Raw genomic sequence first — 24,555 nt, 5'->3', positions numbered from 1 at the left:
GCCGGGGCTTAAAAATAGAACAGAAAAGGCCGCAGAGCTCATTTGGGTTTACCCTTGGCAGCGGGGTTTGGCCCCAGACCTGCTCGCGGGAACGGCTGTGCCCCCTTCCCTCCCAAGCTGGAGGGACCCCCCCATGGCGGACAGGACCGGGATGCTGTCCCTGGGGCTGAGGGGGCTGGAAACCCCCTGCCAGGGGGCTGACGGCAGGGGCTGGCTGGGCAGGCACAGGGCAGCTTGGGGCGAACGGGGTGGGTGGACGGGGATGGGGTGCTGGGGGGGGACTGGGTGGGTGGATGGGGATGGGGTGCTGGGGGGGAACAGGGCAACGGCAGGGGAAGCGGGTGGATGGATGGGAAAGGGGCTGCTGGGTGGGCACAGGGCAGCCGGGTGGGCACGGGCTGGCGCACGCCGCCGCTGGGAGAGGTGGAGGGGCCCCGGGGGAGCCCAGCGAGCCGAGGAGCCCCGACACAGCCCCCGTGCTTCCCGCCCCCCGGGGATGCACCGGGCACGGCCCGGTCCCTAGAAGCCCGGGGGCAGCCCGAAGTGGGGGAAACGGCCGTGTGCCGGTGCGGGGGGCTGGAGGCGGGGGGCTCCGCCGCGCCGGGGGGCACCGGCCGTCCCCGCGGCCGCCGGGGCCGGGCACCTGCTCCCGCCCCGCGGCGGGGCTGGGGCGGGCGGGGCGGGGCGGCGGCGGTGAAATACGGCGGCGGAGCGGGACGCGCTCCCATGGCCCGGCGGCGGCGGAGGCGGCGCGGCGGGGCCGGTGGCCCGGCGGCAGCGGCGGGGCGGCGGCGGCGGCATGCCGGGGGCGGCGGGGCGGGAGCGGCGGCGCTGAGTCGGAGCCGGGGCGGCGGGAGCGGCGATGCGGCTGCTCGGCGCCTTCCTGCGGCTGCTGGTGGCCGGGGCGCTGGGGGCGCCGCCCGCCCCGGTGAGAGCCGGGCGGCGGGAGGGGGTCGGAGCGGGGCAGCCCGGTCCCGCCGCTGCCGCTGCCCGGGGCGGCGGTGGCCGCCGGGGCGGCTCCTCCCGGCGCTGGCGGGGGCGGGGGGACGGCGGCGGGTCCCCCCGTGCCGCCCCCGCCAGCGCCCGCCTTTCCCTCCCTGCAGGCCCCGGAGACGCGGGGGACCGCCAGCGCGGAGCCGCCCGGTGAGTTGGCAGCGGGCGGCCGCCGGTGCCCCGGCTGGGAGGGGGCGGCAGCCCGGGGCGGGCTGCGCGCAGGGCCGGGGGGGGGGCGGGCTCCGTCCCCCCGGAGCCCCGCGGCGATGCCCGGGGGGTAGCGGGGAGCTGTGCCGGGGCTCGGAGCAGCCCCTTCCCCCGGGCGCTTGCGGCAACCGGCCACCGCGGCGGGCCGGAGCGGAGCGCAGCCCTGCCCCGGGCTCGCCGCTCCTCCGGTACCGGGGTGCGGGGTCCCGGGCAGGAGCGCTCCGCTTCGACTCCACTCCGCTCTCCCCGCTGGGAAACTCGCGGGGACGGTTCTGTGCTGCGCTGCGGGGCTGGGCTCCTGCGCCCGCCGAGGGAGGGCAGGGGAGGCGGGGGAGCCCCGCCGCGGCGGGGTGCGGGGGGGAAGCGGGGTGCCTGAGGAGGAGGAGAGGGAGCTGGCGGGCAGGTGGAGAAAGAGTCCGTCGGGCTGGATGTGATGGCTGCGTGAGCCCTCGCACCAGCGCGGTGATGCGCTTTCTGGGGGCACAAGGGGGTCCTCGGCATCCCTGTGCGCCCATGATGGACGCAGGACCCCGCTGCGGCTGCTGCACCTGCCCTGGCAGTGGGTCGGCTGGGCTCAGCCTCTCCGGGGCACCTCCTTATAGCCCCCCACCCCGGTCTCTTGCAGTCCTGACGTTTCGGGAGATCTGGAATCGTAGTTTCTGCCGGCCTCTGGAGCAGCTGGTGGACGTCATTACCGAGTTCCCCAACGAGGTGGAGTACATTTTCAGACCCTCCTGTGTCTCCCTGCAGCGCTGTGGAGGCTGCTGTGGGGACGAGGGTCTCCGCTGCGTCCCCGTAGAGACAAGCACAGTGACCATGCAGGTGAGCACTGCTGCTGCGGGGCCGTGGCTGCGCCGGGGAGGTGGTGGGCTCCTTGCCAAGCGCTGGGAGGGTGAACTTGCGGCTTTGCATCCTCCAGGCATTGTAGCAGCGTGGATAACAGGGGAGGGGGCTTACAACTGCTCAAATGCATGCCAAACCAGGACGGTCCCCCTACCTGCTCTTTGGGCTCATCCCTGAGGCCAGATGACGCCCCCAGTTGTACTGGCCTCGCTCCCTGCTTCCCTGCCCTCTCCTCTCTGCGTGGTCCATCTTGCTGACTGCCATCACCTTTCCAGACCCTCCCTGTCCTGCGGTGGGGCTGGGGGTGTCCCCGCTGCCTGTGACTCTGCCTGCTGGGGCAAAGCAGACGCTGCCCCTGAATTGCAGGGAGAAGCGAGGCTCTCGTGTGTCAGGAGATGCCTGCGGCGGTGCTGACAGTGAATGTGTGCTGGGGGCATGGTGAGCGTGAAGGGCTTGCACCAGCTGCGTTTCCAGTCCCCACTGTGGGAGCTGTGTGAAGTGGGGGGGGAGAACCCAGGCTGCGAACAAGCTGCTGGTCAGCTCTTCCCTGCGTGCCAGGCAGCCGTTGTCCTCACACTGCAGCCCTTGTGCTGTGCTGCCGGAGATCAACCCGCTGCTGCTGCAGGGAGCAGGGAAAAGCTCTGCTTGCCATGGTGCCTGCAATAAATCACCAGTGATTTTGGTTCCTCAGGGGTTGAAAGCATGTTGGAAGGCAGGGTGGGAGTCTCCAAAAAGTCTTGACTGAGGTGGAGCAAGTGCCTGACATGAATGGGAGGCAACTCCCCAAGTACAGGTCTCCCTTCACAAGCGGGATCCAACTGCCGTGTGCGGGGTGGCAATGCCAGGCACTTCTGCGGGGTTGGCGTGGGTCATACCAATGATGAACATACACTCGGAAGCCCCTGGATGTCTAACCTGTATTCCGGGCTGGGCTGTGGACTGACGTGTGACAGGGCAAATCCTGCACTCCTGGGCTGGGGAGGCACCATGGTACTGACTCCAGGCTCGGTGCCGTGGGAAAGGGGGCCAGGAGGAGGCAGCAGCAATGGGAATGGTCTGGGAAACATGACTAGGAGGATATTTCCATCAGAGAAGGGAGATGTGCAAAGTGGTCAAATGTGAAAGCTCTCCACAAAGGCAGAGACAGAAAAATCTCCTCTAAGGCTGGGAAATCCTAAGACCGCGGGACTTAAATTACAGCCCTGAAGACACAGGGCAGCACTAGCAGAGCCTCCCAAGCTGCCGGGGCGGCCGGGCCTGGCCGGTGCTGCCTGCATGTGGAGGTGGAGTCTCCATTGCCAGAGGTCCCGAGGAACAGGTTCGACACGCGTCTGCCCGAGAGGCTGGGGTGTCGAGGCAGTGCCGTGGGAGCCCGTCCAGCCCCCTCCTGCTGCCGGCCGGGAAGTAACCTTTGCTCCTCTTTCAGCTCCTGAAGATAAAACCAAATGGGGAGGCACCCTACGTGGAGATGACATTCACCGAGCACAAGCAGTGCGAGTGCAGGTAGGGATCCCTGGGTTCGCTTGGCACCCCTGTGCCCCTCCAGCAAGAGTGACCCTGCCAGCTCACCCTGCGTGTGGGACAAAGATGCCCTGGGGCACCCAGGCCGTGCTGGGACACCCCCACTATCTCCATGCTGGGGTTTGCCCGTGCTTAAGGCCCTTGCTCAGCTGCAGGCTGCGCCGCGCCTCTGCAGCCTGCTCCCTGCAGCCAAGGGGGTGTGTAGCACTGTTGCAGCCAGGTCAGGCACCATGCAGTGTCTGCAGGGCTGGAGCTGCTGCGGCACCCTGGCTCTGTGAGCAGGGATGTCTGTGCCCCCCATTCCTGCGGCTGCCTTGGCACGCCTGGCATGTGCTCCTCTGGCTGGAGGAGCTGCCTGTGGGTAATGGAGCACGGCTGCTGGCTCCGAGGCAGGTGTTTGGTGTGAGGCAGCATGCCCAAGGTGGTGGCTCAACAGGGAGCTCCATGGCTTGGCATACCTGAGCGTGACCATGGCCCAAAGAGAAAGCTGAAGGGCTGGGCCTTGGGCCTCCATTTAAGGGAGGCTGCCCCATCCAGGGCTGGGGAGCAAGGGTTTACAGCCAAGCTGACAAATGAGACCTTAAACCATGCCACGCCAACCTGGCATGGATACGCAGCGCTGGCCTGGGATGGATGCGCAGCACCAACCTGCCACAGACTCCTGGCACGTAGTTAATCCCTTGATGCTCACTGCATCCCAGAAGCCGTGAGAGCTTGGGCAGGACGGGGCCTCTGCCGGGGGCTGCAGTGCTGTGGGAGCGGGCAGCGGCTCCGGTGCTGCCTGCAGCCGGCCCCTGCCGCAGAGCCTCTCCAGCACTTGCCTGCGCAGAGGTCCTGGCATTCGCTCCCCATCATGACCCCAGGGCGATCTAGCATTGCGAAAACTGGGGACTGAGTGTCCTGCTGGGCAGCTGTTAGATGTGGTCCTTGCCTGGAAGAGCCTGAGGATTCCCGGGTTGGTATTCCCCTGCAGTTCTAAGAGCGACTGTGCTGGAGCAGACCCAAGGCCCGTCCAGCTCTGCGCTGTCTCTGGAGCATCTGTTGGTGGATGCAGAAGAGGGAGTGGGAAGAAGCATGTGTGTTACTTCCCTCCCCCCTCCACTTCCAGCTATTTTCCATGCAGGGAATTTCCTGAGCCTGTTGCGGTTTTCCTACCTAGGGTAACTCCCAGGGGACCTCCTACAAGTACTTGTGCCGGCTGCCTTTGAATCTGTGTAAAATTCTTGCTTCTGCAGCACCTTTTGGCTTCTGCCTAAGCTGCCTTCCACACCTTTACATCACTCCCCTTTGAAGTTTAGCGTAGGCGTGGTGGATGTCCTGGCCTTGGCCCACACAGGGGGTGCTTAAGCCAAGTATGTCATGGCTGTTGTCTGAGAACCACTACTGAGACTTTGCAGCAAATCCCACGTGTTACTCAGGATGTTGCATCTTGTTTAACCAGCTGAGCTATCAAAGCTGTCACTGAGAGCAGCTGAAACTGAACCTGTGCTTCCCGGCCTCATGGGCAAAATGTCATATCCCCAGGAGAGTCACCAAAACCGACCATCCCCTTCCCCTTTGCTGCCTCTGCCTTCTCTCTGCCTATTGCACTCAGCTCTGGGCTGAGGAGTTGATAATGTGGAGAGAAGTCATACTGGGTCTGTTCTAAGCATGAATAATAACACGTAGATTGTGCTGCGCACTGGGGCATCTTGATAAATCACCTCCAGCGGCTCGACAGACAGCATTGCCCGAGTAACCACTTCACTCTGTCCTTTTCCCGCCCCGCAGGCCCCGGCAGGACCTGATGAGGTTGGGAAGGTAAGCGACATCGGGGCGGCATTACTGGCCGGGGTTGTGGGTCTCATCTCCCACACATCAGCCTCTCTTGTGGTACTTTCCTTTCAAAGGAGGAGATCCAAGGGCCGAGGTAAGAGAAGACAAGACAAGAAGAGACGTAAAGACTGTGAACTGTAAGTGAGCAGGGCAGGTGTGGGTGGTGTCTTCTGCATTCATTTCTTTGGGATGAGCAGCTTTGTTAAGCCTTTACTGATGCTGTGAGCAGTGAGGGTTTGTGCAGAGCAGACACAGGAGAAAGCAGGACAGAGGGGACAGTGGGCAGCTGTGGGGAAATGGGCCTTCTACTGAAGGCTCAGTAGGTGCTCAGTAGTCTCCATGCTCAGCTGCTCAAAGCTGGCCAGTCCCACCCAGGGTGGGGATCGATGGGCTGGGTGACTTGATGGTGTGTGGCCCTATTGCTATCACAGACTATGCTGGGTTTCCTGGATCCATGAATTTCCAGTTTCAGCCTCATCTTGCTGCCAGCAGTGTCCTTCCTGCAGTCCTTGGCTAGTCGTTGTTTGGGTTACTCTGCCCTTTCCCTCCTTACATTTAGCTGACTGTCTCAAACCGTTTGCTATAACAGCACAGGCTGGCCTCCTACTGCAGGCACTTTTGGGGTATGGTGCCTGTGTCTGGCACTTTCCCATTGTATTTCCCCATTTTTGTCTGAAGCTTGCTGCTTGGGGCTCAGCCAGCACCTAGAGTCCTGTCACCCTTGCTCTTCTCCATGAAGAGGCTGCCTGTGGTCCCTACCCCAGGGTTCGGTGCTGGAGAGGCCAGGTACAGGGAGGGGGGGACCCAGGGCAGAGCGGGTGAGCCTGGAGGTCCTGGTGTCCCCCCGATCCTGGCAGCACTCACCCCATGCCGTGCTCTCTTTGCAGATGTGGCACGCCGCGCAGGTAGCCTCCGCTCTGCCCCCGGCCTTGCTCCTGCTGCCTGGGTTTGAGCCAGCTGCGTTTCCCCCCAGTGTGGGGGACTTGCGGAGCCGTGCCCCTCCAAGCAGAGGTGGGGAGCAGGACTCCAGCAGGGAAGAGCTGACTGGACTCTTGCTTAGCCCTGGCGGGAACGCAGCCTGGAACCGAGGACTCCCTTGCCCCATCTGCACCATCAGCAGCAGGACAAAAGGACCCGTGACCGGGCCTGGGGCTGAAGATGAGGAGCTCAGGCAGCACATTTGTGTTTGAGGGCATCCTGGAGGCAGCAAGGAGCAGAGCTGGTGGACATGCTGCTGGAGCTATGGGGATGTGCCGGGGACAGCATGATGTGGGGGGCGAGAGGAGACCGCTCAGAGGGCTGCAGCTGCAAAACTGCTCTGTCCTGCCAGCGCCCTGCAGCTGGGGAGGAAGGAAACCTGGGGCAGGCAGGGCTGCATCCGTCCCAGCCTTGGCACGGGGCAGCCCAGGAGGGTGCCAGGGAGCTTGCCTGGGAAGCCCTCCTGGTGGGGAAGGGGAGGGAATTGGGGTTGCCAGGGCTCCTTACGTACTCACAGCCACATCCCAGCCTTGCCCTGCTCAATAAAACCTGGTGGTCAGACGCAGGAGCTGGCAGTGCGAGTGCTCCTGTCTGCTTTCCAGCAGCTGCAGGCAGGGCTCTTCCCCATGGGCACCCACCCAGGCTGGAGGAGGGCAGTCCTGCAGTGGCCCGTGGCTTGTCCCCAGCACCAAATCCTGCAGCACCCAAGGGGCTGCCATTGGTGTGATGCTGGAGATGGGCAACCAGCAAGTGAGGACCAAGCTGCTCCCCAGGCTGGGGACAACCCATGTTCTGGAGCTCAGGTGGGTACTGGGAGACCCTTGGGGGAACTGCCCTTCTGCTCCACACCATGGCGTGGGGCTGGTACCGCTCCCTATTCACCATCCCCATCCTGTTCTCACCCCAGTCCAAATGTCTGGCTCGCTGTCCTGTGGCTTTCCTTCTCCCTGGCTGGGCTGACACAAGGTTAGGACAGTGAGGGGCAGGCTGCCTTCCCACCCAAGAAATGCTCCACCAAGGCTCATTCACCCGGTATGGGGGCAGGCTGGCTTGGGGGCCCCGTGTCTTACTGGGAACATCCTGGGGTGTGTAGGGGGCTGGTGGCCCTCATCGAGGTGGCTGTGGGTGCTGCTGTTTCCTGCTTTCCCCACTCAGCCAGGTCTGTGCCCAGGTTCAGGGGCCAGCCCCAGCCCTTGTTTCTGCGTGCCTTAAGCAGTGCCCCTGGGGCTCTTCCTCTCCCCTCTCCCACCCCCACTGCAGAGGGGCTGGCTGCCAAATGCATCCCGTGCTGCCCTGTGCAAGCTGTACCCTGGAGTAGTGCACACAGCTGGAAACCCTAAGGGCGAGCTGGGCACCAGCATGCTTGTGAGGTGCCTCTGGCACAGGGTTAAAACAGAATCAAGGGTTATTCTTGAAAGCTTCAAGCAAAAGACAGGAGGGCAAGATGTGCAAAGGCTTCAACATTACCCTCAGATGAGGTGACCTGCAGTTTATCCTACACTGAGGAACAAGAGTTCCTAGCATGGCCAGTGTTGGGGTCCAAGGCAGCTCCTCCCCACATCTGATGTGGCAGCCCGTAGCTGGGGCAGGCTCCCTTGGAGCCGTAATGCTGGTGTTGCCTGGGGCTGGCACAGGGACATGAGGACAGGGCTGGTCCTGTGGCAGCAGTACCTTGGCAGGGAAAGCCAGTGGTGGGTGTTGAAGTGATGTTGAACCTTCATGCTGTCACCATGCAGCACGGCATGGACTGGGTGAGTTGCACCATGCAGCTGGGCGTATCCTCCAGGAGCTTGCTAGATCCCTTTTTGGACCCAGTTTCCACTTCTGGTGTCCACGGTGTCCTGGGGCACAGCCTACATGGGCTCTGCCTTGACAATGGCCCATGAAGCTCCTCCTTGGCTACCTCATGGATGAGGGGGACTTGCTGCTCCCCTTCCCATGCAGCTCAGGGTCTGCATGGGCCATGTGGCTCCCTAACTCCAGTGGCCCATCCTGGTCTGTGCAGGCTCTCCCCATCCCTGCATGCCATTTCAGCCTGGCTGGTTGTGCTCTGAGGCTAGGGAGAACTGTGTGCAGCACTTGAGGGATGTACGTGATGGTTTCTGTATTGTTTTTAACAGTAAAAGTTTCACCATGGTAGTATTAAACCTTTAAAAAGGAAGTTACATAAACCCAAGGATGTTAATAAAAATAAGTTTGTCAAGAGTGGTGATTAGGGTTAAAAAAAAAAAAATCAAACAAACTCCCACCCAGTGGCTTTTCCTAACAGTTCCTGGTGTCACCTCTTTGGCAGCTGCTTGGTGTTGAGAGTTTTCAGGCAGCTCTGCCCAGAGCCAGTGGGGCCGGGCACCTGCCTCACACAGCCACCCTGTGTCACTTCTCCCCCTGCATCGCCCAAGCCCCCCAGGTGCCGTGCGCTGCCTCATCCCCTGCTTCTCCCGTGGCATGGGGTGGATGGCAAGGATGTGGGTGCCTGGGAGGGATGTAGCTGTCCCACTGCAGCAGCGACAAGAGGATCAGCTGGGGCAGGGCAGGAGCAGAGGAAGGCACCACCAGCACGGGAGGTTTGGGAGCTGCAGCTCCAGGCATCGGGGCTCCCTCCAGCTCTGGGGGGTGTTTCACTGAGGCTTCACCGCTGAGGGAAACCCCATGAGCCCTAGCAGCTCCCTGATCCTCCTGGGGCTGCTGCAGGCATCATGCACCCAGGGGAGGACCAGCTCCCTTCCCTGTCTCTGTATATCCCTGCCAGAGGGGAGAGTCCTGGGACCCCCAGGACCCTCCTCATCCCAGGGTTGCAGGGACTTCCAGCAGGACATCACACCCAGCGGTGACATAGGATCGGGGGGGGGGCCTGCTGCCCCGAGGGGGAGAGCAGGGCTCCTGGTCTCGGGGCTTGCAGCCACCACCCATGTTCCCTCAAGGGGACCAGCCACTGTCTGCCTGTCCCCGCTCTGTGTTGCTCCCAGTTGTGCCTTTTGTGGAGGCTTACACCAGTAGCTCCTGTCAGCCCTCCCTGGCCACAGCGGATGTGTCCCCTGAGCACCCTGACAAGGTCAGTTACATCTACAGACCCCCATGTCCCCCAGGTGCTGCAGAGCGGGGCTGTAGGAGGGGACTGGTTCCCCTGTAAAGGGACCAGGACAGACCCCAGCCCCAAAGCCATCAGGGAGCAAAACAACCCCATGCTGGTCCTCCACGGACAGGCAACAGATGTGTCCCAGCCCCGGTGCTCCCAAGTCCCCCATCCTTCCCCTGCCTGCATACCCCTTGCAGACGGGCAGCTGTCTCATGGGAGCAGCACGCCACCGGGTTATCAGCGTTCCTGGGCTCCCCGTGTCTCCCAGCCTTACAGAGCAAAGGTTTGTTTATAAGGCTTTAGGAGCCAGAGCTGCAGCAAGATGGTTTAGAAGGAAAGTTAAAGGGGAGACAAAACATAAGCTGGGCTCCAGGCTGCACTAGGAACAAAACATTACACATTTTTGGGGAAGTACCTGAAAAGGCGATGTGGAGATCAGCCCAGAGATGTAGCATCATAGCTGATGAAGTCCTGACATTAAAGCTTCACTGGTAACCTGTCGTGGTTTAACCTCAGCCAGCAACTAAGCACCATGCAGCTGCTCGCTCACTGCCCCTACCCCGGTGGGATGGGGGAAGAGAATCAGAAGAGTAAGAGTGAGAAACACTCCTGGGTTGAGATAAGAACAGTTTAATAATTGAAATAAAATAAAGTAAAATAGTAGTAGTAATAATACCAATATTATAATAATAGTAATAATAATATACAAAGCAAGTGATGCACAATGCAATTGCTCACCACCCGCCGACCAATACCCAGACAGTTCCCGAGCAGTGATCGCTGCTCCCCGGCCAACCCCCCCCCAGTTTATATACTGAGCATGACGTCATACGGTATGGAATAGCCCTTTGGTCAGTTTGGATCAACTATTCTGGCTGTGCCCCCTCCCAGTTTCTTGTGCACCTGGCAGAGCATGGGAAGCTGAAAAGTCCTTGACTAGCATAAGCAGTACTTAGCAACAACTGAAAACCTCAGTGTGTTATCAACATTCTTCTCTTACTAAATCCAAAACACAGCACTATGCCAGCTACTAGGAAGAAAATTAACTCTATCCCAGCCAAAACCAGGACAAAAACATTACGCATTTTTTGGGGAAGTACCTGAAAAGGTGATGTGGAGATCAGCCCTGAGATGTAGCATCATAGCTGATGGAGCCCTGACGTTAAAGCTTCACTGGTAACCTCCGGCTTCCCTGATCCCGGGATGCCAGCGGAGTGCCACCTCCCAGCAGCTTCTCCCTGCACATGCCAGCGCAGGTCTCCCGCATGCCTCCATGTGAATAAAGATGTGCTGAGGTCCTAATCTCTCACTTGTAACTTACAAGATTTTGCATCCTCACAAAGTTGGGCATAATCTTTCTGCTTGTTGCAGCCAGCAATGTTTGCAGCCTCAGCATGTTTTAAGCTTTTGCCAGCTCCCATGCATTGAATTTAGGCTGCGAGAAAAAGGGCAGCTCTCACTCCCCTCCGTTATTTGTTGGTGATGGTCTTGCTTTGGAAGTTCCCACTTCCCGACAAGGGCCACAAGCTCTTAAGCAGGTTAATCTAAAAACAATCCCCCAAATTTAACATCCTCCAGACAGCACTGATATGGAAAACTGGAAGCTCACAGGTAAGGGCCGCTGTGCCTCAGGGCTGGCACAAGTCTTCTCCCCTTGCAAGGCTCTTCCTCACAGGCCAGTCCTTGGGGCACTTCTCCTTGCCGATGCCTTTGGCTCACTCTCTTCTTCCTTGTCCCCTCCACCTTGCTGGCCCCGCAGCGTGACTGCTCAGGGCTGAGTGACCCCAGCATTGCCCAAATTCAGCTCTGCAAAGCTCCACTGCCGGCTCCCAAAAGGAGCAGCCGCTCCCTCTGCCTGCCTCTGGGCACAGGTCTGTCAAACCACCGCCTTCCAGCTCCTCCCTTCCTGTCCAGAGGGGACACTGCTTTAACTATGTGAAGCAATAAAATGCTTTAAATACAGTCCTGATGCAACTTTGGGTAATGGCTGGTTTATCTCTGCGAGGGCTAGAGGAGGCATTTGGCAATGAACTCATCAGAGTTTTGTTCCCCTCCCGGCAACTCCTCTCTACACAGCTCTCTATCACCATCACCCCGCTATCCAAACCCCTCTGCAGATACTTTACGCTGGGTTCTGTAGTTTATCTGTGCTCTCTGTCCTCTCCAGGCCCACACAGATCTGCTGAAATCAGGCAGGTGAGTTGTGCTGGCAGAGTCCCTGCTCTCATCCCGGGCCCCGCTTCACTTCTTGCCTGCTCAGACTTTTCTCTTGAAGGAGGAGCCCCCGGGCTCTGGTGGGGATTAAAAGACCCTAGAGGCTGGGGAGGGATAAACAGGCTGGGCAGAAAAAATTGGTCTCTGTTAGGTAAAGATTGGTGGGGAAAAGGAACCTGGAAGTGTTCTGAGAAGAAACCAAAGAACCAAGCACACAGATCATGTTTGGGCAGTGGCTTGCCTTACAAAGCAGACCCCCTTGCGTCCTACCAGACCTGCCCTCTGAGGCCCAGTGTTAGCCTCTCGCACTCCCAAGCAAATGGTCTTCATAAAAAAGAGAGCGTTTGGTTGTTGATTGCTGAGCCGAGCCACGGGCATGGGCTTTACTTTTCCTGTTCTGTTGTTAGCAGACTGGGCTGCTCAAAAGAGCTGCCCCGGGGGAGCTGAGCCTGGGGAGACCCCCTGCCATCAGTTGCACAGGGTTCAAAGTAACAGGTTGGCCACAAGCAGGTGCCCCCTTGGGCATCCTGGCCTGGCTCTGGGGCCTTCACCCTGCTCCGGGCTCAGGTGCCACCTGGTTGCTCCCTGGGAAAGGCTGGGGCCAGCCCCACAGCGAGTACCGGCTCCAGCGGGGGCTGAACGCAGCGACCGTCCAGGCTGGCGTGGCCGCGATGGCACGGAGCCACCTCCTGTCGAAGCGAAACCACCTTTTTAGAAACATTTCTTGTTGCAACGGGACATGCCCATAGCTCAGCAAGGGATGGACAAAGATGCGGGTGCCTCCCTCTTCCCAGGTGATCTTAGCACAGTCTGTCTTAGGGTATCACTGGGATTTCATTCCAGCTTTCCTCCCTTTGCAGGTCCCCTGCCACCCTTCCAGAAAGGCGCTTGGTTGGACCTGGACCGACTGTCCCACAGACGCAGCAAACCAATTGGCCTGAGCCACAACTGGTTGAGCGCTCCCGATTCAGCAAATCTCCCTCGCTAACAGCGGAGGTGATCTAGCAGGCCCTGCAGACCTGGCCTTCCAAGAAAAAAACAGGCCAGGAGGCCAGGAACGAGTGCTTCTGGGTTAAGCCAAAGACCAGTATTTTTCACGTCCAAAGCATTAGTTAACCACCAGCTCGGATCTTGACTACGCCGTCATTTTGCTGCACCTTAATGCATTTGTGCTGCCATTCCCTGCTCTGTATACGTGAAATAAGTTTGTAAAACCCAGTGAGTCTGCAAGAGTCGGCAAAAGGGCCAGCCGAGAGCCCAGGGTTGGGGGGCAACGACACCCGCTTGCAAGACGCAAATCAGCAAGAACCATCAGCGCCCTGGGACGGGGCCGTGGCGAAGCGGCCGGTCACCCAGCGGCGTCCGTCCCCGCCGCCTGAAATGGGTCGGCAGGGAGCTGCTGGCGTGGGTGCACCCCTCGAGAGGCAGAGGTAGAGGTAGGTAGAGGTGAAGGCTGTTTAAAACACGGCGAATTGCGTGTTACGTGAGGAAATAGGGTAGCAAAGGCAGTACTTAATGAACGGGAGCTTTATTAATTAAGGACAATTAATGGTGACTAACGACGACAATGAAGCAAGCAGGGCAACGGCGCCCACCCCGCGTTAATGGAGGGACGAAGAACCTGACTTGGGGCGGGGGCGGCGGCGGGACCCTGGTCGGGACCCCCCACCCCGGCCCGGAGCCCCCTCCCCCGTCCGGGACCCCCCCCAGCCCGGACACACCCCCCTCCGTCCGGGACCCCCCCCCCCCCGGCCCGGACACACCCCCCTGGCCCGCACCCCGCTACCCGGGCCGGGACCCCCCACCCCGGCGCGGCCCCCCCCGCTCCGGCCGAGCCCCCCCGGCGCGGCCCCGGTGGGGGGGCGATGATCTCATCCGCAGCCAATCAGCGCCGCCCCGGTAGCCCCGCCGCCCCGGGGGCGCGCGGCGGCGGCGGCGGCACGCGGGCCCGGCCCCGCCCCGCCGCATCTGCCGGCGCCGGAGGGCGCCGCCGGCGGCGCGGTGCAGGTGCAGGTGCAGGTGCGTGCCCGCGGGGCCCGGCGGGGGACGGGGCGGGCGCGGGGCGATGCCGGTCACCGGCGCCGGTCAGCGGCCGGGGCGTGCGGCGCGGCTGACCCGCGCGTCCCCGCTCCCTGTCTCCCGGCGGCGCAGGGCGGCGGCGCGGGGCCATGAGCCGGGCGGAGGCCGAGCCCTGCTCCCGGGCGCTGGCGCAGGCCCGCGTCTACCTGGGGCAGCTGCGGGGCCGCGTCTCCCCGGCGGGCCCCGAGGGCGGCGGGCGGCGGGACTACCTGGTGGAGGCGGCGCGGCAGCTGCGGCTGGCGCTGGAGCGGGACGTCAGCGAGGACTACGAGGAGGCCTTCAACCACTACCAGAACGGCGTGGACGTGCTGCTCCGCGGCGTGCAGGGTGCGCGGGGCCGCCGCGGCGGCCGGGGGCCGGGGCATCGCTCCGGGGAGCGCGGCCGGGGGGCCGGGGCATCCCTCCCGGGAGCATGGCCGGGGGGCCGGGGCATCCCTCCGGGGACCGCGGGCGGGGGGCCGGGGCATCCCTCCGGGTAGTGCAGCTGGGGGGCCGGGGCATCCCTCCAGGGAGCACAGCCGGGGCATCCCTCCGGGGAGCACGGCCGGGGGGCTGGGGCATCCCTCCGGGGAGCGCGGCCGGGGGCCCGGGCATCGCTCCGGGTAGTGCAGCTGGGGGGCCGGGGCATCGCTCCGGGGAGCACGGGTGGGGGCCGGGGCATCGCTCCGGGGAGCGTGGGAGGGGGGCCGGGGCATCCCTCCCGGGAGCATGGCCGGGGCATCCCTCCGGGGAGTGCAGCTGGGGGGCCGGGGCATCCCTCCAGGGAGTGCGGCCAGGACATCCCTCCCGGGAGTGTGGCCGGGGGGCCAGGGCATCCCTCTGGGGAAGCGCAGCTGGGGGGGCCAGGGTATCCCTCCAGGGAGCATGGCTGGGGCATGGGGGCATCCCTCCGGGGAGCACAGCCAGGGCATCCCTCCGGGGATTGCGGCCGGGGGGCCTGGGCATCCCTCTGGGGAGCACAGCCGGGGCATCCTTCTGGGGAGTGCAGCTGGGGGGCCGAGGCATCCCTTCAGGGAGCATGGCTGGGGCATGGGGGCATCACTCCAGGGAGCACGGCCAAGGCATCCCTCCCGGGATTGTGGCCGGGGGGCCGGGGCATCCCTCTGGGGAGCGCGGCTGGAGGGGCCAGGGTATTCCTCCAGGGAGCATGGCTGGGACATCCCTCCAGGGAGCACCGCTGGGGGCCCGGGGCATCCCTCCAGGGAGCATGGCTGGGGCATGGGGGCATCGCTCCGGGGAGCACAGCCAGGGCATCCCTCCAGGGATTGCAGCCGGGGGGCTGGGGCATCCTTCCAGGGAGCACAGCCTGGGCACGGGGGCGTCCCTCCTGGAGCCTGGCTGGGGCACTGGGGCATCGCTCCAGGGAAACCAGTGAGGGACCTGAGGCATCCCTCCGGGGAGCATGGCCTGGGCACTGGGGCATCCCTCCCGGGAAACCAGCAAGGGGGCCAGGGCATCCCTCTGGGCAGTGTGGCGAGGGCTCTGAGGCATCCCTCCGGGGAGCATGGCCTGGGCACTGGGGCATCCCTCCCGGGAAACCAGCGAGGGGGCCGGGGCATCCCTCTGGGCAGTGTGGCGAGGGCTCTGGGGCATCCCTCCGGGGAGCATGGCCTGGGCACTGGGGCATCCCTCCCGGGAAACCAGCGAGGGGGCCGGGGCATCCCTCTGGGCAGTGTGGCGAGGGCTCTGGGGCATCCCCCCGGGGAGCACAGCAGGCCCCTCACACCCACCCTCTGTGCCGCCCACAGTTGACCCCAACAAGGAGCGTCGGGAGGCCGTGAAGCGGAAGATCACACAGTACCTGAGGCGGGCGGAGGAGATCTTCAACTGCCACCTCCAGCGGGCTGCGGGGGGTGGCAACCCCACCGCCACGGTGAGGGGCTGGCGTGGGGTGGCATGGGTGGGATGGCAGCAGATCCGTGGCATTGGGAAACCTGGGGGGGAACACATAAAGCCATCCCGCTTAGCCTCCTCGACTGCCTCTGCCAGATGTCACGGTAAGGTGGCGTAGAGAAAATGGCAGACACATCAGCTGCAGAGCGTCCCAGCATGTCGGTGACTGCGAGGGAGCAGGCAGCCCTTTGCCCTGCCTGGAGCGAAGAGCTGAGGTGGGCCCAGCTTGCCCTGGGGTGCTCCCAGGACCCTCCCCGGCAAGGTGTGTATGTTTTAGCTTGTGGCCATCGTAGTGAAAATGGCCATTTTTGGTGGGACTGAAGCCACGGGGGGGAACCGCCTTGTCAGATGTTAAAAATGTCGTCTTCCCTGTCATTGTTCCCATCTGGATGGAAACCAGAGATGATGGCTGCTTGCTGCATTGTGGGAAGGAGGTGGTTAATGAATGGAGAGGGGAGTGAGGCAGAGCAGGGTCAGGGCCTGGTGAAAAGGACAAGAGAAGAATGGCAACTACATTCCGTGCAGATCCCCTTAGTGTTGAGGCAGTCCGGGTCCAGGTGTAAAATTTGGAGTGATTTTACCTCTGCTGCAGGTGCAAGCTTTCCCTGAAAACTTCAGAAATCCAGGAGCTGGCCAAGAAAACGGTCCAGCTGATGTTAGGAATCAACCACAGCAGTTGGAGAGTTGTCTCTGGATGTTGACCAGCCTGGCAGTATTGCTGCCTGCTCTGGAAAATGCGGGGACTTCTCCCATCTGCTCCCACAGACATTAGCATCTCTAGGTCCCTCATGCTCTTCTTCTTCACTGCCTTGCAGGGTTACAGCAGCCTGAGCTTCCGGCCGATCAGGACGCTGAGCTCAGCAGTGGAGAACCTGAGACGGTGTAAGGTTGTGGGAGTGATCGATAAGGTAATGACTCGACCTGGAACTGGGAGCTGGGGGGGGCAGGCAGAGGCTGTACCTAGGGGAGTGTAATCTGGAGGGTCCTGGCAGCTGGGATGGGGGTGCCGGCCCCCAGCGCACCCACCAAGGAACATGAGGGTTACCATCCATACCGTTCCCACCAAGGAAAATTTGCAAGCGAGGATGCAAGAGAGGGGTTATTTGGGAAATCTGTTAATGTCCCCATTCCTTTTGCTTACAACATCTCCCAAGATACTTACAAGGAAGTTGATACATCCGGTTCTTTCCCATGCATGGAATTGTGCTTGATGCCTAGGTGCCATGATGGTGGACTCCTATGGATAATATAGACTTCAGCAGAGGACGAGCTATATGGATGAATCAGCTAATCAGTAGTTCATGATCTTGAAGATGGCTTACCACCTCCATATACACACTGGCACATTGCTCTCCTCTGCCGTTCACGCATCTCAGTTTGTCAGGACTGATGTGGTCCTCCTGTCCTGCCGAGGCCCAGGTGGGCAGCCCAGCGCACCCACAGAGCCCAGAAGGAGCAGTGCGAAACCCTTTGTTGCGAAGGAAGCAAAAATGGTGTGGGAGTCACCTCTTCCTTTAATTAACTCTCCGCTCCATGGCTATCTCATTGCTAATAACCTGTGTTTTGTCTTTCAAGAGTAGGGGTTTAAGCATCACCAAACTCCTCTAGTTGGGTGGGAGTTTGTTGTTCCAGAGTTGAGTCCCTGGGTCATTCCTGTAGGCTGTGTTGGGGCGGGAGCGGTCACCATTTCTGACCAGTACTGTATATACTGCTCCCAGGTGCAGATCGTCCAGGATCCAGCCACTGGTGGGACCTTTATACTTAAGGTGGGTGTTTTCAGTTTCATCTGCCTGCTTCTCTCTGTCATGCCAGAGCCTCCTTGTCCAAGCAGATGGCTGGGGCAGGTGAGAGGACCAAAAAATAGCAGATCACAGAAGTGTAAGAGGAAGTTCATTGTTCATGAAGCTTCTTTTGTGGCTGCCTCAGCCATTTTCTGTGATCTGAAGGAAGTGGTTCTCCTTGGTCATCCGTTCCTCTGCCTTGCAATGCTGCAAGCCAAGCCTTATGCCCGTGTTAATCTGGGTCGATGCCTGAAACAGGTGGTGGGTGAGGTGTGGTCAGTACAAGTCCCAGGGCATTTTCCAGCATCCTTGGAACTAAAAATAAAGGACTTTAATAATTGAACAAGGAGGCTCTGGCATGACAGGGAGAAGCATCTGTTCCAGAGGGGAGAGGAGAGAGGGCTGGGATGATGGGTTCCCATCTGAAGGAAGTAGGGGCAATTGTGGGGGAAGGCCACTGCTCTGGACCAGCAAGCATCCTCTGGGTCCCACAGGGCAGGTGGGGAGCGCTCTGCCTCGTCAGGCTTTGCAGAGCCCTGCCTTGTCACAGCTGGGTGCTGGGGGCTGACAGGGAGCTCCACTGCAGGTGATGCAGGGGGGCAGCCATGGGGCTTAGCAGATGGCACGCTACCTTTCTGGCTGGCCTCCTGCCCTGCCAGGTGCTAGGTTGCAGGGAGTGCAAGCCTCTACTGTGCTGTAGTGTCCGTCTACCTGTACCTCCTCAGAGCCTCCCCAAATCCCATGTTGAGACCCGTGAGCGACAGACCATTATCCCTCATGGGGTGCCCTTCATGGTCAAGCTACTGTGCTACTATGTGAGTGAGGACTCCATCTTCCTCCACCTGGAGCATGTGCAGGGTGAGTAGGGACAGCATTGCCTCCCATCTGTGGAGCATCCTGCTTATCCCCAGCCTCCCTTTCTTTAAAGTCTCAAATATAAAGTCTTCTGCTGTTTTGGGACTGGTTTTTATAGTGACAGTGCAAGCTGTCATCTTCATAGAAGGGTGATGGGTACCAGGGCTTGGAGACATTGTGGAAGGAGCTGCTGAGCTGTATTGGGGATTCTGGAGGTTTGGTAAGAGCTGACTGGGGAAGTAACCTAGAAATGGGCCTGTGGAGACCTGCAAGGAGAAAGAGGTTGTGTGTGTAGGGGTGTTATATGGAAACTAGCCTTAGGGAACCACTGAGTCCCGTGGGAGGCAATGGTCATGCCTTGAGGTAAAGAGATTGATGCGGTCCTGTGTCTTGAAAAGAAAAACCTCTTCATTTTAGTGGCATTGTTTGTCCATGACAGGAGAGTGATGGAGAAGGAGAACCAAGTGAGGTAGTTCACCTGGATGTTGTAGAACAAAACAATCTTTTGATAAGACCTTTATAAAACAGGTTTTGGTTACAAAAGAAGAGGCCATACTGGATTTTGAGATCAGACCAAAGAGGGGAGATGGAAAATTGGGGCATAAAGGGCAGGGAGCACATTGGTGTTCAGGTACAACAAGGAGGCAAGCTTGGGGCTTGTCCCAGATCCTGGTGAAGAAGTGTGACAAGGTGGAGGCTTGTCGCAAAGAGCTTTTTTGCTCTCTGCTGGTTGCGTGGATGTGTAGGGAGCAGCAGACTGGGTCCAGCAATGACAAATGAAGGCTGACGTGTGTTGGAGAACAGCCTCAGCTCCTCATGCGTTGCTGTCGGATCAGTTTGCAGAAAGCAGCCAGCAGCTGCATGTGGCGAGGCTGGGAAGCCCCGGCAGTGTGCTGTGGGCTCCAGGGCTCACTGCTCTGGCTTGCTGCCAACCCACGGGCTCTGTGCCATGCTGTGGGAGCTCTCTAGCATCGCCGTCATGCGGGGAGGAAAGGCTTTCAGGGAAAAGTGGGGATGGTGGTGGGATCAGGGGCATGTATGAAGATGTGGCTGGCCTGTGACATGGAAGTGGCAGAGCTGGGGTCAAGGATACTGTGCAGAAGCGGGAGCGGAGCTGCTAAAGGAGGGGGGAATGAGCCTTTGGTGTGCCGGGTCCCAGGGGAGGTGTGGTGTTGAGCATGGTGTGCGTGTAGGGCTGGGAAGTATTCTGCATGGACTTGAGCTTTGCTGGGGAGATTAATGATGCTCGGTCATGTCCCCAGCATGTGGGCCTTGGCCTGTGCCTGTGTCCACAGCAGGGAAACCGGGGATGCTTTCTGCCCCATCACTTGTTCTTCTCTCTGCTTTCCAGGGGAGACGCTGTGGTCTCACCTCCGCTCCAAGTACTATGTCCAGCAGGGCTCTGCCGACTCAAACACCATTCAAGCCCTGAGGGACCATGGCAGAGAGGACGGCGTGGGAAGCTCCCAGGGCAGCAGCCAAGTCTCCATCTTCTCTGCTCGGACAGGCAGTGGCCGCCCAGGCTCTGCGACCCACCGAGTATTGGGAAACACGGATGCCTTGCCCCCTTGGGAGCAGTCCCCCAGCCCCACAGACCCTGGCTCGGAGAACCACAGCCAGCTTCACCTGGCTCCCGCTGGTGGCACGAGGGCTGCACCTGGAGGGCAGGATCTAAGCGTGACCCAGGCTATGTCTGGCATTGTGGACCATGTTCCAGCAGCATCAGCCAAAGGCCCCAGCCACCTTACCAACCAGGGCCTGGTCATCTACCCCTGGGACACTCTAACCAGCGGCACGGGCTGCATATCGGAGAGAGCAGCCTCCCAACAAGACCGTGGGCCACGTGCCGGTGAAAGGCTTCCCCAGACACCTGGTCCCGTACCGAAGACTGTGAGAGGGGGCCAGCCAGGGGCAGGGCTGCTGCCGCCGTCACAGCAAGTGTCTGAGGTCCCCTGGGCTCGGGCTCTCCTGACCTCCTTGGGTCAGAGGCAGCTTTGTGCAGGAGTTGCCCCGTCCAGCTCTGGCAAGCCCCGTGGGCCTGACCCAGCGATGCTGGAGCCCTCACGGGGAGCAAGCCTGAGCTGTCACTGGCTCAGAGAGCAGCCGCTCTCAGGACAGTGCCGGTCTCTGGCTTCCCATGGGCACGGCCGGAGAGCGTGGGCTCTGAAGGAGGAGCAGGTGCAGCTGTGGGCAGCAGAAATCCTCCTGGCCTTAGAGGGACTTCACCAACAGGGTGTATTGTGCCGGGACCTCAACCCCAGGAATCTGCTGCTTGATGCAGCTGGTAGGTAGTGCCCCAGGCTGCTGCCCCAAGGAGAAGGAGGTTGGTCTCTCGGCTGGGAGACTGCCATTTGCCCCATTCCAGGGACACGGACTTTCTTGAGTTTGCTTTGGGGAAAGGGTGGGAGTCTGGGGAGGTTTGGATGTTTCTGAACGTGGAAGTGTGGTCTTGGCTGGGATTTCCAAGCAGTTATTACAAGAGATGGCTCAGCAGTGGGAGAGTCAGGGGCCACAGCCACAGGAATGCATTGCCCCTGTTCCCATATTGGGGCTGGCTGCCTGGGAAATCCCAGCACGGGGAAGCTGAGACCAGCTGAACTGTGCCTGAGGTTAGCGGGATTGCAGCTTTCCCCTGCTTGTAATTACTGATCACTGGGGTATTCTGGAGCCTGTCCATCTCTTCAAGCCATGGGTACCACTGTCAGTGCGAGCTGAGTGCACCCCCCTGCTCAGCTGGCAACAGCTGGGGCAAACTGGAGAGCTACAAATTGCTTGGGAAAAGAAAAATGCAGAGAGATTTGCAAAGGGAAAGCTAACTTGCCCTTTGGCACTACTTCTTTCTTCACTACAGCCTGCTCTGAGGTTGCGGGAGCTTGGAGCCAACCTAACCAGTCTCACCAGCTGCACAGGCCTGCTGAGCATCTGGAGCAAGCACTGGGAGGCCGGGGGATGCACAGTGCCAGGAAATGCACGGTGCCTCTGTGTTCAGGGCACGGCAGTGCCCTGGCTGTTCCCAGTTGCGGGGATCTGGCTTGGCTTTGTGCTCTGACCAAAGTCCCTAGCTTTGTCTTAACCTCCCTGCTTTTGGCTCTGGTGCTGCTCTGCAGGTCACGTCCGTCTCACCTTCTTTGGCCAGTGGACAGAGGTGGAGCCCCAGTGTTGCAGCCAGGCACGGGAAGAGCTGTACAGTGCCCCAGGTAAGGGACACGTCCCCTGCCTTCTCCTGCCCTCGAGCCAGTGCTGCCCATGGGGGGAGAGGGGACTTCTGCAGGCAGTGAGATGTGCCTGGCATGGCACAGCCATTGGTGCTCCCTGCCTCCAGCTCTTAACGCCTCTCTGGCTCTTTCTGCAGAAGTCGGGGGGATCACGGAGCCCACCGAAGCAGCTGACTGCTGGAGCTTTGGCGCTCTCTTGTATGAGTTGCTGACAGGAGTGGTAAGAGGCAGAGGAGCTGTGCAAGGAGGGTGGAGGTGGAGGTGACACTGTAGCACAAGAGCTCCCTGTCATGCAGGGCTGGGATGGTGCCTTGCCCTGCTGGCACCTCAGCACTGTGCCAGGTTACTTCAGGCGTGTGATTCCTAGTGCCTGTGGATGGTCTCTGGGTGTTCAAGGGCCCAGGTTTTAAATTCTGCTGCATTGAGTTGGGGTTATGTGGCGATAAAGGGTCAACAGGGTGCTCCTACCCTCCTCAGTGCCTCTGCTTACCATCACCTTTACCTCCTGCAGCCACTGTCCCAAAACCACCCTTCAGGGATTCAACCTCACACCCAGTTGCATTTGCCAGAGGGGCTGAGCCTGGCCGCTACATCGCTGCTCACTGAGGTGAGGGGCTTGGGTGCATGGGAGGGAGGATGGGGCTGGAGGGTGCAGCCCAGGTAGCTTCTCCAGTGTCCCCATCTCCCCATCCTGCTGTCCCATCCCCTCTCTCTGCAGCTCCTGCAGTACAATCCAAAGCGACGTTTGGGCTCTGGAGGAGGTGGCATGGCGAAGCTGAAGTCCCACTCCTTCTTCAGCACCATCCTGTGGAACAAGCTGGTGGGCTAGGCAGGCTGTCCTTCCCGCAGGGAGCTGGGCACAGAGCCACTGTCGCTGGCACTCATGACCAGAGGTGGCACTGGCAGCTCTGCCTGCTGGGGGAGGTTTGCCTGCAAGCTGCCCTGGGGTGGGTACACATGAGGTTTTTGCAGCCTTACGTTCTTCTGTCTCTGCTTGTGTTTGTTGGTGTTTCTGAGAGGAGGCTGCAGTCGGGGCCAGGCTGTCTTCTCCTCTAGGTCCTCCCTGGTGGGAAAGGGAGCCCGGGTGCCCACCCCCGGGGAGAGACCATGCTCCCCTTCTAGGGCATCCCTTGCTCAGCTTAGCACTGCACCCTAGCACTCCCTCCCTATGGTTTTCATCTCTGCTGCTACCACAGTGACCCCCTGCCCTGTTATTTTTTTTGTGGCTTCCAAGTGCATCTCCTCCAGGCCTTGCTGGCTGGTTCCTGAGCCTGGGGTCTGTGCCCGTCCCTGGCTGCCTGTGTAATGCCTGCTGCAGGGCAAGACAGGAGGGAGCCCTCTGCTCTTCTCCCCTGGCCCTCTGAAAAGAATAAACCACTCGTTATCGCTTGCAGAAGTGTCCTTTTGTTTCTGAGCTGGGCCAGGGAGGCCTGGGCTGAACAAGGAGGGCCCCAAATCTGTCTCAAACCTGTGTGGGAGCCCTGGGTTGGTGTTGCCTGCTGGCTGTCAGCACCCTGCAGCCAAAACCCAGAAGGTGGCACCACGTGCCTGGCTATCTCCCCTGGTGCCCCTGCCTGCCTCACGGCCTCTTGGAGCTGCACCGCCATGCGGCTGCAGCTTGGAGTTGGGAAAATGCACAGAGTGCCTGTTCTCTTCCAGCCTTGCCTGTTGTTGTTGTTACCCATTCTGGCTCCAGCCTCCTGTGCCTAGGTGCTCCTTTCTGCTGGCAGGACAGCAGCCCCACTGCCCTTGTTGCTGTGCTTTGAGCACCGTCATTCCTGGTAGAGCAAACAGCAAGAGGTTAAAGGGAGGAACTCTGAGAACCAGCACTGATGGAAGGAGGATAAGAGTAAATACAAACCAGGATGAAAAAAAAAAAAAAGAAGCATGAACAAAAGATGTCTGCTAACAGCCCAAGGCAGAAGCTGCTGTGCTCATTTGTGCAAGCCAAAGCCATAGGCTGAAGGACAAGCTAGCAATGGCAGCGGTGTAGTTTTGGCGCTCCCTCCCATTGCTCACTCGTCCCTGGTAATAAGGAATTACTGGCACCAGTGAAACTTTTCTGTGGCTAGCTGGTTCCAGCTCTTGCTTGCCAGCAGCAGCAAGGCCCTGCTCGTGCTGCCTCAGCCCGGCCCTCAGGCTTGTCCACCAGAGGGAAGCAGAGCCCGGGAGAAACTCATCTCCTGCCCCAGCAGAGGCAGGGGACACCGCAAAGGCTGTGCAGAAGCCAGAGGAGGAACCAAGGAGCTGACCGCTAATGCCAGCGCAGGCCAGATGCTGGGAGCAGCTAAGCCTGGGGCTTTTCCTCTCTAGGGCAGCCTGCACTGGCTGAACCCTCCAGCAGCAGGCTCCCCCGCTGGCCGCCAGCCTCCTAGTCCTGTGACTTGGGGTTCAGCAGGACTGACCCGCAGGCCTGCGGCCAAAGCCCCAGCATACCTTCCTGCAACAGAGCGCCCTGGGCATCACCCAGGAAGGTCAAAAAAAGAAGCTTCAAGCACAGCAGCTCCACGACCCTCCTACAACAAGCCCCAACAGGGCAGACTAAATAAAGCAGTTTGCTAGGCTGCATCATTTTAAGAGCTTGACTGTACATTCACTCCCTGGGTAGTTCAAAGGCCTCATTTATTGCAGCTCCAGACAGAATACAGGCATTGCCCTTCCCCAGGCTCATGTACAAAGTCAAGGCGGGCCCCCTGTATCCTAAACCAGCACAGGGAACTGGGTGCTAGCAGCATTTTTTGATCAGAACCTTCTCTTTCATTCAATTTATTCGTGCAAGAGCAGCTAGACTCCTTGCCCTTCCTTTACAGCACAGGGAAGGGTTTTTTCCTCTCTCTCCTCCTAACCTTCTACCTCAACCAGGGGCAGTCAGGGGAAAGCTGACTCCACGCACAGGCTTGTCCATAGCTGCCAGGAAGCCATAGGAACCAGTACTAGGAACTGCTCTCCCTTTTGTCAGCACGCCAGCTGAGTGGAATGGTTTTCTGTTAAAAGGGGCTGCCTTCCTCACCCATAGTTGGAAAGGGCAAACCTTTCTCTGAAGTTGATGTCAGAGCTGGAAAAACCCTGCCGTGATCCAGGAACG

The 24,555-nt window shown here is 60.3% G+C and overlaps 2 protein-coding genes across 2 annotated transcripts; both read left to right on the top strand.

Annotated features, from left to right (window-relative positions):
- Positions 1–862: 862 nt before the first annotated feature.
- On the top strand, positions 863–6,288 carry PGF (placental growth factor). Its single transcript, XM_075713045.1, has 7 exons — positions 863–928; positions 1,104–1,143; positions 1,826–2,022; positions 3,470–3,546; positions 5,335–5,364; positions 5,454–5,516; positions 6,267–6,288. The coding sequence occupies exons 1-7, from the start codon at positions 863–865 to the stop codon at positions 6,286–6,288; spliced, it is 495 nt and encodes a 164-aa protein (XP_075569160.1).
- A 7,527-nt stretch (positions 6,289–13,815) lies between these two features.
- RPS6KL1 (ribosomal protein S6 kinase like 1) lies at positions 13,816–22,299 on the top strand. Its single transcript, XM_075712872.1, has 10 exons — positions 13,816–14,053; positions 15,475–15,599; positions 16,435–16,527; positions 17,338–17,385; positions 18,126–18,258; positions 19,607–20,539; positions 21,363–21,452; positions 21,608–21,690; positions 21,982–22,077; positions 22,189–22,299. Exons 1-10 carry the CDS (start codon positions 13,816–13,818, stop codon positions 22,297–22,299), a joined length of 1,950 nt encoding a protein of 649 aa, XP_075568987.1.
- Positions 22,300–24,555: the final 2,256 nt, after the last annotated feature.

The sequence above is a fragment of the Pelecanus crispus genome, chromosome 6 (genome assembly GCF_030463565.1).
Source record: "Pelecanus crispus isolate bPelCri1 chromosome 6, bPelCri1.pri, whole genome shotgun sequence".
NCBI classification, from domain to species: Eukaryota; Metazoa; Chordata; class Aves; order Pelecaniformes; family Pelecanidae; genus Pelecanus; species Pelecanus crispus.
This window is presented reverse-complemented; position numbering and strand designations above follow the sequence as displayed.

Excerpts from the sequence above, each read along its gene's own strand:
- PGF (XM_075713045.1), top strand. The coding sequence starts at position 863 with ATGCGGCTGCTCGGCGCCTTCCTGCGGCTGCTGGTGGCCGGGGCGCTG. Across the intron at positions 3,547-5,334 it reads CACAAGCAGTGCGAGTGCAG|GCCCCGGCAGGACCTGATGA; the intron begins GTAGGGATCCCT and ends CCCGCCCCGCAG. Across the intron at positions 5,517-6,266 it reads AGACGTAAAGACTGTGAACT|ATGTGGCACGCCGCGCAGGT; the intron begins GTAAGTGAGCAG and ends CTCTCTTTGCAG.
- RPS6KL1 (XM_075712872.1), top strand. The coding sequence starts at position 13,816 with ATGAGCCGGGCGGAGGCCGAGCCCTGCTCCCGGGCGCTGGCGCAGGCC. Across the intron at positions 15,600-16,434 it reads GTGGCAACCCCACCGCCACG|GGTTACAGCAGCCTGAGCTT; the intron begins GTGAGGGGCTGG and ends ACTGCCTTGCAG. Across the intron at positions 20,540-21,362 it reads TCTGCTGCTTGATGCAGCTG|GTCACGTCCGTCTCACCTTC; the intron begins GTAGGTAGTGCC and ends GCTGCTCTGCAG.